The sequence below is a fragment of the Stigmatopora nigra genome, chromosome 2 (assembly GCF_051989575.1).
Source record: "Stigmatopora nigra isolate UIUO_SnigA chromosome 2, RoL_Snig_1.1, whole genome shotgun sequence".
NCBI lineage: Eukaryota > Metazoa > Chordata > Actinopteri > Syngnathiformes > Syngnathidae > Stigmatopora > Stigmatopora nigra.
Genome location: NC_135509.1, coordinates 19,960,473 through 19,976,478, shown reverse-complemented (window position 1 = coordinate 19,976,478; position 16,006 = coordinate 19,960,473). Strand labels below are relative to the sequence as shown.

Genomic DNA, 16,006 nt, shown 5'->3' with positions numbered 1-16,006 from the left:
ATGAGTGACGAGATACGAAAAAGATTCAAGTTATGAAATCCCCCCAAAAGTAAATGCGTTTTTTATCCGTATTTTATTTTGAAAATATTGTCGCGGATGCATTGATTCTCAGATTAGAACATCGCAATCCTCTACTGGGCTCTCATTTCATCGCTCTAATTCTAGCTGATATACAGTCATACCTTGAAATACAAGCTTAATTCGTTCCAGGACTGAGCTCACATGTTGATTTACTCGTATCTCAAATCAACATTTCCCATAGAAATGAACTAAATACAAAATAATCCGTTGACACCCTCTGAAAAAAACACCAAAAAAGGATGTTAAAATGAAAAAACAATTTTATTGGTTGTGATTCACCATCTACTAACAGTAACAAATAATTAGTAGTTATGATGTTTAATAATAAAATGATACAATACAACACTGAGTTAAAGAATGGGAAAGAGGGAGAGAGAGATTTCACCGATGCGCTCGTAACATAAACTAAATGTTATCTTAAATTAACTTGGATTCCTTTACACACACTTAAACGTTTTAATCTCACGTTACACTAAATTGAAATTTCTGGTGAAATAACCAAGACAAAAGGTTAATGTATTCATTCCACCGCGGTTTTCGAGGCAAAACTTCCCGCCTCTCTCGCCATATAGGCGAGCCAGCTCAGTCAGTTGTACACTACTCATGTCATTCGATTATTTCGTGCTTAATATCGATTGTCATTCTACGCCTTTTCTTCGCACTTCCCTTCATTGCACCGGCTTGCTTTGGACCCCTTATTTCCCTAAATTTTGCATGGACTAACGCAGGGGTGGCCAACCAGTCAGAGACAAAGAGCCACATACATACCTTTGCTCAGCCAGATTTATTGTAAATGTCACACACCAGCATAGTAATGACATAAATTGACTCCTACAGTACTAACAGCACAGGCCAGTCATTATCAACAATGAACATTGTGTACACTGTCTCACACAGACAAACTCTCAGTTCAACCAAGTCCACAAACAAAAATATAGTAATTTACAATAGCGTTTTTCTTGTACTATGCATGTTACTTAGTGGGACTTCTGGCATAAAATCAGAGCCTATTTTTGCGCAACATTCGCTCCTTGTGAGCTGTCATTTATTATGACTGGCTTTTAACTAGCGCGCCCACCACGTGGGTGTACACCTCGCTCTCCTATTGGCTGCTCCCGGCTGAGCACTCTCGCCATTGGTCTGCCTCGCAGGGGGTGTGGCTTTTTCAGCTGACGCTCGATCTTTGGGATACTTTTTGTGTGCGCGACGCCGTTCATTGTCGCTTCTGGTTCACGGGAGCTCTCCCCCTCTGTTAAAAACGTTTACTCAAATGACCTTGCTTCTACTGGGAAACTTTGAGGTATTTTCATCCCAAGCACATGCGCATTGGACGAAAATACCGTATTGAACTCAAGCGAAGCGCACACGCAAATAAAAATAAAACTCAAATACAAACTTTGATATGGACGTAAGAGCCGCATGAAACCGGGCAAAGAGCCGCATGCGGCTCGGGAGCCGCGGGTTGGCCACCCCTGGACTAACGCAAAAAAAAAATAAACACGGAAAATAAATGCACCACTCTGCCAAGTACTTGTAGAGATCTTTGCATGAGGGATGTGCGGCGAGAAAGTGCGATGAAATCATAAGAAGCCTCTCGCTGTCTTGTATGCTCATATTTCAAAAATTGTCTTGTATCTCAAGGTAAATATTTGATCGGAATTTCTACTTGTATCTCAAATTTCTGGCATGTCGGGGCACTCATATGTCAAGGTATTTACTGTAACGACAATAAAAGCATTCAATTCAATCCATGAATCAAGATTCTCTCTTCCTCTGCTGACCAGCTGGCTGGAGTTTTCACAAAAATGTTCAATTGTTCCCTGCAACAATCCATCATTCCATTCTGCCTGACAAACTCCAATCTTGGACTATCCTCTTCCATCTGCTGCTGGATAAACAACTTCTCAACCAATGGACAACAAACTGTTAGACTTGTTCCCCGCCTCTCTTCCTCCATTACACTGAGCACTGTCTCCCCTCAAGGCTGTGTACGGAGTCATCTTCTGTACTCCCTGTACACAAAACTGTACACCAACCCACCAGTCTAACTCCATCAAATTTGCCGATGACACCACTGTGATTGGACTCATCTCAGGAGGGGATGAGTCGGCCTACAGAGATGAGGTCAACAAACTGTTGTCATGGTGCTCGGTGAACAATCTCACACTGAACACCACGAAAACTAAAGAAATAATTCTGGACTTTTGCAAACACAGCATAGAAAATGTGTGCATTTATGAATCATTTCACCACTTTGGAAAAAAAAAGTGGCTGAATTCTTTTGAGAACCTTTTGAACTGTTGCTAATCAATGAGTATCAATGAACGTATGCATGCAGAAGAGTCTAATGAAGAAAATTTATGATCAAAAAGGCGCTAGAGATCATGTCGGCGCCACAGTTCCAGCGTGACGATCCCATTGGTTTGTTCGGGACTTAGGTCTCTCACCAGTGATACCCATATTTTACCACAAAGGTTAGCGGAGAGCCTTATACACCCATCAAAAGAGCCACATATGGCCCACGAGCCATATGTTCCCTACCCCTGCCCTACAGAATGACCCCTAGAGCCATTGGTGTTACTGTTTCTACCCAAATAATCAGTAAGGGACTTCATGAAGGTGGCCCGAGGGCCTGACGTCCTGTAGTGGGTGGGCCCTGTGCTCACTGCCCAGCACAGTGGAGCTCGACTGGCATTTTCCTAATAACGCTAGCATTGGCAAGTCCAACACTAATGACCTGTACCTTCCAGATGGACGATAGTTGTCAAACATGCATACAAGCTCATGGTGGTTACACAGGATAGTGAAAAGAATTTTGAGTTGCAGAAATTTGGTTTTTAAAAACTGGACGAGCCTGTCACATTTTTTCAGTCAGATTTTAAGGTTTCTACACATTTGAGTCCTCTGTAGGCTGAAAGCTTTTATTTCCATAAAAAGACTAGGCATCCTTTTGTCCCTAAGTAATTATTTGCAAAGATATTCACCATAATATTGAGATCTGATGCAATGAATGTGTTTCTTTAAAGTTTTCCTTAATTTTTTCTGAGCAGAGATAAGCTATGAAACCTAGTCATTTTGGGATGGGTTTGGGCTTGCTAGAGGCTTTTCAAGCTGACTTAGGGCGAAAGGCACACTACCCTGCAGACTAGAGTTTTCACACCTATAGGGGGCACTTAAGTCCAAAGTTTTCTCTAAAATGTACAGTCCGCCTAATCAGTTGATGTGCCCTGTTAATGGGCTAAATTAAAAATGTAGGATCACCCTGACCGCTTGACTGACTGGTTTCATTTCTAGCCGACCCGCAACATATTGTGATCAACCCAGCGGACGTTCACCCTAAAAATAGCCTCCCCGCGCATTCCAAGCATTACGATAAATACATTTAAAACATTCCAGGGAAGTGGCAAGGCATTAATTAGACTTCTGTGTGCTAGTAGCCTTTCAACCTTCAAAACACTCTTAATACTCAAAGAAACAGCATATTGAAGCTATAAAGAGGAAAAGCCTGACATGAAAGACAACAGAACGCGGGTGTGAATGCTTGGAAAATGGACTGAAGCCATGGATCGAACATAATTTAACAGCTTTGCGAACGGCTTGGGAGTGATGAATGCCAACATAGTAGTTCCATACAAAACGGACAGGCAGCGTCGCATGTGCGAGATGATGATTTGGAATGGATTGTCGGTGCCGATATAACAGGAGGAGAATCAGTGTGGCAAATAGCTTGGGAGTGATGAATGCCAGATGGCCAACATCTCTGACACTGGTCATATAGAGGGACTTGACCCCACCCATTAGGGGTTACGGTACCTTATACTCCCAGAGTTCCCCACACAAGATTCCCGGTGGACACGGTCGGACGCCTCCTCCAAGTCCACAATTCACATGTAGACTGGCTGAGGGAACTACCATGCCCCAGAGAACCCAGCTAAGTGTAATGAGCTGATCCACTGTTCCACATCTATGACGAAACCACACTGCTCCACCTAAACCTGATATTCTACTTTCCACCGCACCCTTCCCCAGTATACCCGAATAGACCCCAGGGAGGCGGAGTAGTGAGATTACTTTATCATACCTGTCAACTTGTACGTTTTATACGTATTTTATAGGTTTTTTTTACCATTTCAAATCATGTACGCCGTACACCCACTTTTGTACGGGGAGAATTTTTTTTTAAATCGCCAATATTTATGAAAATCGATCTTAACAAGACCGTTTTGGCTAAAATCCAGATAATCTCGTAGACTGGTTGCCAACGACGCTACTGTCATCGATCATTAATATTGTCACGGTATACCAGCAAAAATTATCCTCAATCGTATGCATTTTTAGTGGTGCGTATGGCAATATCGATTAAGGATGACATGCGCATGCGTAGATATACATAGAGTAAATATCGTGGAAGGACGCATGGAGGAGCTACATAGTAAGAAATGAGTTACCGCGAGTAAACATCCGTCGTACGGTGTTTGTACGTTTTTTGGGGGGGTTTGTACAGGGAATCATAATCATTTATAAGGGCAGTTATCGGCAGAGGTTGACAGGTATGCTTTATAATTGGAACACACCCTCCGGTCCCCTTTTTTTAAAAGGGGAAACACCACCCCAGAGGTACTATACCCAATTTCCCTGCGATTTCCAAGACAACCCCACAACATCCATAGCCTTTAGAAACTCCGGCCGGATCTCATCCACCCCCAGGATCTCGACAATGAGGAACTTTTTAACAGCCTCAGCAGTTTTAGCCCCAGAAATCGGAGAACCTCCCTCTGTCTCCAGGTTCTGCTTCTTCATGGGAAGGTGTATCGGTGGAGTTGAGGTCTTCCAAGTATTCAGACAACCGAGTCGAGGTCAGCATCGCTCCATCCCCACTATATGCTCTTGATGGTGCACAGCTTTCGACGGATAGACGTCTAATAGTGGACCAAAATTTCCTGAAGTCCTCCCATTTCCAGATTTTTGCTTCAGAGACCAGCAGAGCTTTTGTCCCGCTTTACCAGCCGGTGCCCATTAGCTGCTGTTTGTTGCATACGTACAAACAATGGTCAGTGCCCGTCCACCCACCCGAAGGCGCTACCATCTCATCTACTGGGGTGAACCCCAACGTACAGACACCGAGCCGGTAGGCAATAAGTATGCTCAAACCTGCTCGGCACCACTCCAGAACGGAAGTGTCCAACCCCCCTTAAGATGAGTGGTAAGAGGCTGAGCTGCGTGCGCATAGAGGTGAGTGCAACTACATCGAGCCGGAACTTCTCAACCTCACGTACAAGCTCTTTCTCAAACATAAAGGTGACATTCCAAATCCTAAGAGCCAGTTCCTGCAGCCGGGAGTGGGACTACTAATATCGCTGTTTTGGCCGCTGCCCAAATGTCATTGAACCCAACCTCTTTGGACCCTTCCATGGGTGGTGAGCCCATGGGGAGGGGGATGCAGTCTCTTTAGGCTGTGCCCAGCCGGGACCAATTGGTGCAGGCCCGGGAACCAAGTTCTCGTCATCGTGCCCGACCGTACAGGTCTGGCTTCAGAGTGGTTTCCCGCGTATCAAAAGAGGTCTTCTGAATCATTCTTCGACTGGTCCATCACCTCGAACCAGGTGACAATATGTGACCCTACCAGGCCCCCGCCATTAGAGAGAGATTAATCAAAAGAGAGGTTAAATTCACCAACCTGTTTCGACTTCCATAATGTCTTCAGGGCTGGGATTAGAAGCTTCTTTCTTGGAATCTTCTTCCTCAGAGTCAGTGCTTTCTTCACTGTCTGTGCTACCCGCACTCCTAAGGTGCAAACATGTGCATCAACAGTATGGTAGATAATTAAGTAAAGGCTGCAATATTGCCACTTTTCCCAATGTTTATAATAAGCCTGGAGGGCCACTGGGGTTTTCTTGGTCACCAGCCCAGACTAAAAAAGGCAATTCAAAAATTATACAGATTTTAATCGCATCTGTAGATACACTTACAAGCGAAATAGCGACATTTTATAGTCAATATGAGAATAAAATCTGTCCACGCTCTGGCATTGCACTGACAATCCCTTTCTAGTATAATAGGTAGATTTCTTAGGTACGAAGAGGGAATTTTGTTTTCAGTTTTCTGATAATAGATAAATTAGGTACCGTATTTTCATGACTATTAAGCGAGCCGTATTTTTAGCTGCAATGTCAATAACGAGTGCTAGCTCTGTATTTTAGACACACAAAAGCCTTTTTGGCATATATATATTATTTATAGATATCGAACCATATTAGCGCTACGGAAGCAGCCCCAGACGCTATTTCCGGTGCGCAGTGACTGCTGGGATATATAGTCCTTTTGTCAATACACCCAGGTTCACGGCTGTGATAACTTTGCACTAATAGTATCAATATACTACAACGGTGAACACACTAATTTGGTACTACATGCACAAAATGCACGCTACACCCGCATGCTAAAAACACGTTTTTAAAAAGGCAACGCAAGCAAGACTGAGTGTGGTTGTACTTTATTTAGCCATTTTACAATGTACGTGCACTGGTACAGCCTGCACAATCTGCCGAAGAATGTTGTGATCAAATAGCAAAGAATCACCTAGTTTTACCAAATGGCCATATTTGCACTTTTTATTTTAGTTAATTTATTTCCCTTTTAAATGTCACCAGCAACCTGTTGTCCAGACTGGACATTACATTACAAGGTTAGAAGAAAGGGAAAAAAGTAGCTTATTTTAGTCCAATGATTATGGGAGTTTACTTGCTTGTGCATGTTTATTTGAAACTGCACAAAATATCATTGCATATTTTCATATTCCATTCGTATTTCTGACCTGGGCTGCCGCTGTGACTCTGGTCCAAAGGGGACATCTTTTTCATCCCAGATATCCTCCTCATCTGAACCAACATCCTCAAATTGCTGGATTTTCTCTCTACAGCGTGCTTCAAACATAGCTTCTTTCACCTGTGGAAATAAAAATACACATCATATTGTAACAAAAGCATTATACGCAACAGTAAACACACACGCAAATGACAAAACTTTAAAGCAAACTAAGAGAGCTATCCAACATGTTCTCAACATACTAGAAGTACATTCTTTCTTTTATATCATTCTTTTCTTTATAATTAATTATTTTTAGAAAAGAAAATACAAAATGAATACATTTCTAAGATTATGGCACTAGCTGTGTGTTGGAAAAAATTGACTGTAAACATTTTTTTTTTGAGACTTGTAATTTCAATACTTTGAACATGCTGTTAAACTAACGTATACATTGTCATATATCATCATTGGTTAAAATTATTAGAATTAGTAGTGTATATTTGCATTCTTGTAATACTTAAACGAATCTACAGAAAATCATTATTCTCTGTTTTAACATCTGCATTTAATATCAGATATACACATGATAATTTTAAGTTATAGTAATTACTACCATATTTATTTGAGTATAATGAGCACCCGTGTACAAGCCATACTCGTAATGTGTGACTAAAATGTGTATTTTTTTCCACTTTTTCTCAGCTACACCAAGGATTGCACTGGTACAGATAACTAGCAAATGCTGAGCACATGTCGCCATGACAAAACATTTGTTCGCAACATATGGTACAAAAACCTGGTAAAACAAACTACCAGTATGAACACAATTTTCAAATGGAATTTAAGTCCTTTAAGTCTAATTCCTCATCATCATAATATTTAACATTTATCAAGTCTGATTTATCATCAGATTCACCAAACAGTTGATTCCATCTTCCTCGAGTTATTTTTTGTGAGAGCACAGGCCAATGTTGGCGTGGCGAGCCGCGAAGCCTATCCGTGGATAGCGCTCCCTGGGTGAAGTCAGAGCATGCTCTACGGACGTCACGTGAGGTCTTAATAATCTTTCCCTCCGCAATATGAAGGGTTAGAAGTTAAGGATAAACTAAAGGTGGGAGAACTCAAAAGACAAACACACAGCGGTAAGAGCTTAAAAAAGCTTCAAATTGATTGTTGAATATGCTAGAGAAACTTGCGTTGGCTTTGTTGAATGCAGTCAATGTGGCGCTTTGCTCTCATACGAGAGCAAAGACTGCCACCTCGACACTGAGCATTTAAACCAGTGGTTTTCAAAGTGGGCGGTACCGCCCCTCGGGGGGTGGTGTGAACTTTCAGGGGGGCGCTGACGAATAAACAGGCGAATGGGGGGCGTTGAAATAGTGAAGGGGGCGATGGAGCAATTACAGTAAAATGTGACGTTGGTGTTTGTAGAAAGACCGGAAAAATTGATTGTCTGTAATAAAAAGTCGACAAAAAACAAGCTTTATTGAAACAAGAAACGTTGTCTGCTCGAGCGCTCACGAGCAGCGCGCATATACCGTATATCACTAATTGTCGCGAGTTTATCGTCGATGCAGGCGACTGGGGAAACCACCACCATCCAGTCAGCCGCAGAGGAGCACACAATAGCGCGCCGGCAACGCTTAACCACAGACGTATGCGCACAGCGACTGGCTTAATGCATCAGCTATCAATTTTTATGATTCGAGGTGAACTGCGCATTGGTCTATTAAAAAAAACGAAATTAGCGAATAATATCTGAGGCGCCTGTCTTCTATTTATTTAAGCTTCTCAGCTTCTCTGTTTGTGATTGAAGAATCAACCAATTCTTGTGACACTTAGCAATATAGTCGTTCTAGCGTTCGTTGGAAAGGGGTAAAGAGGGGGGCGTTGGCATTTTGGCCCGGCGGTGAAGGGGGCGGTGGCCAAAAAAGTTTGAAAATCACTGTTTTAAACAGTTGAAATCCCCAAAAATCTATATTACCATTAAAAGGTTTAAATGTTTATACAGTCTTGTTTAACTTAGATTTTGTGAAACAGGCATAAATCTGTTATCAGTAATCACGCCTCCTCCTGACTCAGAAGTCTCAGTCATCACAAATAAAATATGAAATTTCGGATTTGCTTTGGGCTCGGTCGTGCAAATCACTTTGTTGTAAAACACGTGGGCTCTGAAACCATGTCCTGCCCAGTTATCGGTGCCTTTTCTCGAGGATAACCACAGTTTTAATACATTTTTGGAACACTTTGACAAAACAGTGCTGGTGTGTGTAGTCTGCCATCTTGCCTTCTCTTCTCGCCTGAAATCTCGGGTGTGATGAGAGTTGGGTCGAGAAGGGAAAATTCAAAATGCCGTACGTTGAAACCTCCGAAAACCTTGCAATCTGGTCATAAAAGCGAAGACCCCGTGTATAGTGTGCACCAAACTTTGCTTTGTTTTTTGGTGCATTATAATCTAATATATACGGTATATATCAGGGCACACTGGTGTGCTGTGTGCAATGTTCAGGTGTGCTGCATGAAATGCCAAGGAGTCAAACATTGTAATATTCCTGGAAGAGAAAGCTTCTCTCTACTTGTGCACTCGTTTCACACGTTTTGTGTCTTGTCAAAGGACTTTAAATTCAGCTCCAACTATTTAGACTTATGAAACATCGGTTACTAGCAGAAAATTAAGGTTTCTAGCAACTTTGACCGAGAACATAGCATACCGGATGAGATCACAACATTAGTGGCGGCCCGGGCCCATGGTTTGTTATCGGATCTGGTCGTCGGGAAAGAAAACTGAAGCGAACCTGTCGAGCGGGCCTGTTGTGTAAGCTCACGAAACAATCACTCAAACCTCTGCCTAGCATATACCTCTCCAATGTCAGATTCGTTGTAAAGAAAATGGACGATTAGGAATTAGAGCTGGTTACGAATCCCTATATTCACGAACGCTCTATGCTAATAATCACATAGACGTGGCTACACCCGCAAATACTCGACACCACGGTGCAGCTAGCAGGCTACACGCTAATTACCGTATTTAGTCGCATAAAGGCCGCTGTTAGCAGAAAAAACAATTATGACTGAATCAGGGGTTCTGCTCATATGCGCATGAAAACAAGACATGCACGAAGCTGCAAGTTGACGACGCCATGACACGATGAACACAATGACGTCAAGACAAAATGGTGCCGTGACGTCATGACACAGGACAATGCGGCCAATACGGTAATTTATTTCAAAATAAAGAAAATATAAACAGATGAAACACTAACAAAACGTATTTTGACGTCTATGAATATAATTCAAGGAAAAAATAAAACTTGCATAAAACGTGAAAAACTAATTTCCGTCACTGCTCGCTCGGGGCATGGCCATCTAACTGTAGTTATACATGCTCTGACTGGCCAGACTGGCAGGACGCGAGTATACTTACATGTGTCTGCTATTGCTCGCTCGGGGCGACGCCATCTTACAGTAGTAAAACGTGCCATGACTGTAGCGTTTACTATGTCAGCACATCACAATAGTTAAGGCTGATCAAAGGTCTTGCGGTCGATCGTTAAAATATAAACTTTGATACCTGCGTAATGTGTGTACTATTGTTGCACCCAGAGACTTGGTGAAACTACGCATAGCACTATGGGCACATTTCCTAGTTGTGCTTACGTTACTTCCTTTTTGAATTTGTCTACATTTGTGATTATGAAATAAAACAAAATTCCACTTTGATTTTTGTCTTTTTATTTCTTGTTCGAAAGTGAAAACTATTGCAGTAATATGAACCAACGAAAAAAATTGAGATATTTCGATATTAGAAGCAATTTGGCCGCAACATCTTAAAGTTCTGGTAAGAAAATTGTAATTTATGTCACTAAAAAGCATCGGGTTAAAAAGCATCAAGATAGACTTATTTCAAATTGAATAATTTCATAGTTTACATTTACAAAGACAGGCATATTAACTTATGATATTGACCCTAATAAAGTGCTTTTGATTCATAAAGTATCTCAGAAATACCATGTGTGATAGTTTTTCTTGAGATTTTCCCTTCAAACAACACACTTGTACTCCCTATTAAACCATAAATATGGAGGTGAAAATTGTTAATTTAAATTGTAAAATTCAACAATTTTAAGGGTGTGGCTTATACGCACAGGCGGCTTATCTGCGATAAAATACGGTAATACAAAATATTGATTCAAGATGAAGTTAAAGCACTTAAATTGACTACGTACATTTGACCTCTTCACTTTTTGATGGAGACCATTCATTAATTGAGTACAACTGTAAATACACTGTGATCTTCATTAATATTCAAAATGAATAATGAAGGTACTTACACTTTCATTTGTATTCAGTGAAAAACTGATGTCTGATATTCTGTCAAAGGGAATACTGCAATGTTAAAGAAAAAGTGGGTTAGTTATAGAAAAAAAGAGGTCAATAGATTATCAGATATGTCCAAGGAAACTACAACTTACTGTAACATGCAGTTTTAAAAAAATGTTAATTAAATTGAAGAAGTACATCCTTGGTAATGATATACCATTTTTATAAAAGGACATAAATTTGTAGTAAGGATTTAGAAGATTGTATTTAAACACAGGTAATTTTGGATGAAAAAGACTTAAATCAAAACGAAATCACACGATATGTCGCAAAGCACGAGCAACGACCAACCAAGCAACGGGCTATTTTGATGAAAGTGAAATAAAAAAGATAAAAAGTAAATTAAATACAAATAAAAGCATAGTTTTTCACTTCATTATCAATACAGCCATGACATCACAAAAAGGGTTAATTTAAGAAAAATGTATGCTTGCAATTTTTATTCCTTGTGAAACAAATTATTTTCAGTAGGTGCCAATGTAAAATGTAAACCACTCAGGACCAAATAGACACTGAAATGTTAGAAATAACATACAATGTCTTTTCCTAAATGTTTCTTTATATATAACATCCACTGCAATTGAGAGCAATAGACGTTAAAACTATTTGAAGTGAAATGAGTGCCATTGAATGCTCATGTTTGAATTCCACCAGCGGCTCTGATCGACTCCCTATCCATCATTCCATTGCTTCTAGTGATCCTGGTCCAATTGCGTTGAACCTCCGTCATCATGAATGGGAGTCAATTAGTTAACTAATATGAACTTTTTTAGTGAAAATGACGAGTAGCGTGATGTAAAGGTTCCTTCCCCTGATTTTGGTGCGGGCTGACCTGGGCTCGATTCCTGCTGGCGGTGGTATGATTGTGAGTGCGTATGGTTGTTTGTCTCTGTGAGCCCTAGGGCTGACTAGCGACCAATCTATAGGCTGTAGTCTGCCTTTCCCCCGAAGTACGCTGGGTTAAACTCCAGCAATCCCCACAACCCTTTTGAGGATACGCGGGATCGAAAATGGACGAATGAATAAATGACGAGTAGATTCTGGGTAAAATGTGGGAATCACATTCTGAGCAATCCACTCTTACTGAACACTGAACAGATTATTAAACTTAATTTCTAAAATGTATTGGGACAGCACACCATTGACTTCAAAGTGGATGTGTAATGTCTTGTATCTGATAAATACAAATATATTGGTCCCTGTTTTGAATGATTAGAAAAAAATTATGAGAACAGTAGCAAAGTAGATAAATAAATGAGTTACATTAAAAAATGCCAGCATAAAAGGGCAAAATCCCTGTTTGACAAAATGCTTGCCAGCTTTGGACAGTCTTTAGTGTCTTGTCCCATTAGGTTTGTTAAATATTAATTCTGAACATGTTTAGTGATTGTACTCACTCCAAAACATCATCCGGATCAGCAAACTCTTCATCATTGAAGCCAAACTGCTCAATAAAATTGGATGTCATTTGTTGCATCTGATAATCAGAAAACGCCTAGCAAAAGCCAAAATCAATATTGATTAATGACATACTTTCTCAAGCAGGGGCCATCATCATAGTGGGGCATTGTAATTTTCTTATGGATAACATAGACGTTATCATTTAAAAACTTAAAAACATGCAGACATAAAAAAAGGTTGGATTTACTTTAAACAGTCATCAAAAAGTTAAATTTGGTATGTATTGCTTCATGATTTATTAATTGAGATGTTGTGATCGGAAATCGGGCCCGATCATGCCATTTTCGGTGAATTGGAATCGGTAAAAATAAATCGTGTTTAAAATTCGTTAAAATTTTAAAGTATGACTTAATTAGGTTTTACTGATACTTTTCTCCGTCAATGGCAGGGGAATATGATTACTTTTTATTGCCGTTAATCACTTAAGATGACAAGTAGCAAAAGGATCCTTAAGTATATTACTAACATATATTTACAGAATGTTTCATATTTCTATATTGAAACTACTGAGGCAATCAAATCCTACAAAAATAGCTCAATACATCACATTGAGTGACCAACTTAATTTGCTGTATAAGTTTATTTATGTCAAATATGTAATTTGTTTCCAACCTTATTTTGGTGCTGCAAAAGGGAAGTGTTTATTTTCTTCTTTGTTGAAATTGCCCTTCCAAATGAATCTAATGTTACGATTGCTCTATTCAAATTAGAATAGAATAAGATGAATATTCTCTTCACTATAATGAATTACTTTATAGAACATTAAACACAATATTTTCATTAGTTTATTTAAAACTGATCCCTTCTCACATTTTTCAGCACAATGGGATTAGCTATCAGTTCCATAATGGTTGGTGAACTGTACTTTCAAGCCTACATTTATTTTCTAAGTAAAGGACACTTTTTAATACATGATAACAAGTGAGGTACAAAGCTTATTTGTCAATTTTTTGAGGGGCATTAAGAAAGTTAAAATAAATGTTTGAGAAAGATGGATAATATTTGTGTTGTTTGTAGAAGCAAGTAGAAGTCAAATATTTGCTATTATAAAGAATTAAGATGCATTGCTCCATGTATGCCTTTTTAACAAATGTGGCTCGTGTAGTTGCGGCCGGATTTTTTATTTTAACTGTCCATGCTATGAATCCAATAAATATGAATTTGCTCAACAGTGCCAGTGTATTGGGTGATGGGTACTGTACTTCTATCGAGTATTGCGAAGAGATGCTAGAGTGAAAACAGCATGGAAACAGTACCACACCCTTTGGAAGGACCACATAACAAAACAGTCATCAAGAAGAAGTCTCCAGAGTTAATATGCGTGCATATTATATTATATACATATGTACAGTGGTACCTCGACTTACGATCAGCTAGTGGTACGACATGCCCTTGGTACGACGAAAATTTTGATCGAATAATTCGCCCGCGATACGATCAAAATTTCGAGTCGTGACCAAGCCAGGTGGCCATGACATAGAGAGGCTGTTTATTATTGTCTTTTTTTTTTTGCTGCATGTCTTTCGTGTGAAACATACATCTATGAGCACTGAACAATTTATTTAGATGAGTTTCGACCAGGAAACGCGCATGCGCTGGCAAAAAGAGGGGTTTCTGGGTAATGAGGTATACCCGTGCACACAATGCCGATAATGGCAGCCTTTCTCAGAATAAAACTTAATTTCCCACAATCAATACGCGGGTAAGCTCAGCTCTTGTATTTCTTGTTATTATAATATAATACGAGGAGTATTATATACTTCTAGTTTGTTGCTAATAAGAACATCAGGGGCAGTGGCTCGCAACTCCCTTTTTGTAATATCTCTGGTCGCAAATCTCTCAAAGGCGCCATTCAAAGCGATTGCGACCAGAGATATCACAAAGAGGGAGCTGCGAGCCAGTGCCCCTGATGTTCTTATGAGCAGTGGAGCGATCACTAATACAAGACTACTTCTCGTTGGGAAGTGGTCGTACGTTATCCTATTGTGAGGACATTTGTGTGCATCATTTTCAGAATATTTTGAAAGGAATAGTACAACAGCAAACAGCCCATCGATAGCGAACGCGAGTGTGGAGGCATGGCAAACAAAACCGGCCAGAACGAAGGTTAAAAAAAAGATTAAAACAAAATTAGAATTCAGTTTTGTGTACATTAAACGTACGTTTGAGTGTGTCTGTATATAATAATCCAAGTTCATTTAAATGTGTTTGTTACGTTTACAAGTGCGTTGTCGTGGAAAAAAACCCGAACCAACCCCCTTTCCCCTCTGTGCGTCTCTCCCGTCGGCGAAATCCGCACAATTGTTGTTAGAGTAAATACATTTTATTACTATTAAACCACTAGTTATGTGTTACTTTGTTATCAAATGGCGAATTAGAAGAAATAAAACATTTTTTCCAATCCAATATCCTGTTTTGTGTGTTTTTTCAGAGGGTTGGAAAGAATTAATTAGTTTTTAATTCATTTTAATGGGAAACGTTCGCTTGGATTACGAAAAACTCGACATACAATCTCAGTCCCGGAACGGATTAAGATCGTATGTCGAGGTACCACTGTGTATGTATGTGTGTATATGTACATAAAAATAAAGAAAAAATAAACACACTTATGCTATCAAACGAGTAGTTAAAACAATAGTTTCTTTAGAGTTAATGTAATGCTGATTGGTGAATAGCAGTTAGCAATCTGATGGTGTGTGCTGCACATTGATTGATAACATGTTGCTATATATTACCGACCCAATAAATAAAATATAATTCAGTGGCTTTTAATAAAAATAATCCGATTTGTTCAGAGGTTTTGGGTCTGGCTATTTTGGCCTACAAGTTAACGGACCCCTTTTAGATTTAATTGAATAGACCAACGAAATGGTGTGTTTGTTTATGAAAGGCAACAAGTAAAATAAATATTTGTACTTCTGCATTAACTATGGGCCTGCCACATCCATACATAGTTCAATTGTAAGTCTTACTTGTTGTAGAGACGAGTCATGGTGAAAGCTGCTATCTTTAAATTCAACCTCATCATCAGTTGAGGATTGGATCTGGTGTGTGTTCACCTGACAATATATAAAACACAGTTGCGTTATGGTATTCACTTCAAATGTACAGTATCATCGACGGACTGGCAGTCGACAACAACTCTTCAATTTTTCAAGATTCTCAAATGCTTTTTTTCACCACCGTTTGTCATTGTGGAGTTGGCGATATGACATTTTTTTATAACGATAAAAAAAATCTGTGATATCGATAATTATCCTGATAACGATCACATTGT

General features: G+C 39.7%; 1 protein-coding gene across 6 annotated transcripts in view; it reads right to left on the bottom strand.

Moving 5' to 3' along the window:
* Positions 1-16,006, bottom strand: part of ppp6r3 (protein phosphatase 6, regulatory subunit 3) — a 54,892-nt gene that overhangs the window by 10,270 nt on the left and 28,616 nt on the right. For 5 of the 6 annotated variants that reach the window (XM_077712320.1, XM_077712321.1, XM_077712322.1 and 2 more), the window contains exons 14-18: positions 15,702-15,788; positions 12,666-12,763; positions 11,220-11,274; positions 6,896-7,026; positions 5,759-5,865 (exon numbers count right to left, since the gene is read on the bottom strand). In XM_077712320.1, coding sequence (XP_077568446.1) covers positions 5,759-5,865; positions 6,896-7,026; positions 11,220-11,274; positions 12,666-12,763; positions 15,702-15,788 — 478 coding nt within the window. Of the gene's footprint in view, positions 1-182; positions 299-5,758; positions 5,866-6,895; positions 7,027-11,219; positions 11,275-12,665; positions 12,764-15,701; positions 15,789-16,006 lie in introns of all 6 variants that reach the window. The other variant, XR_013325756.1, reaches the window with a different exon arrangement.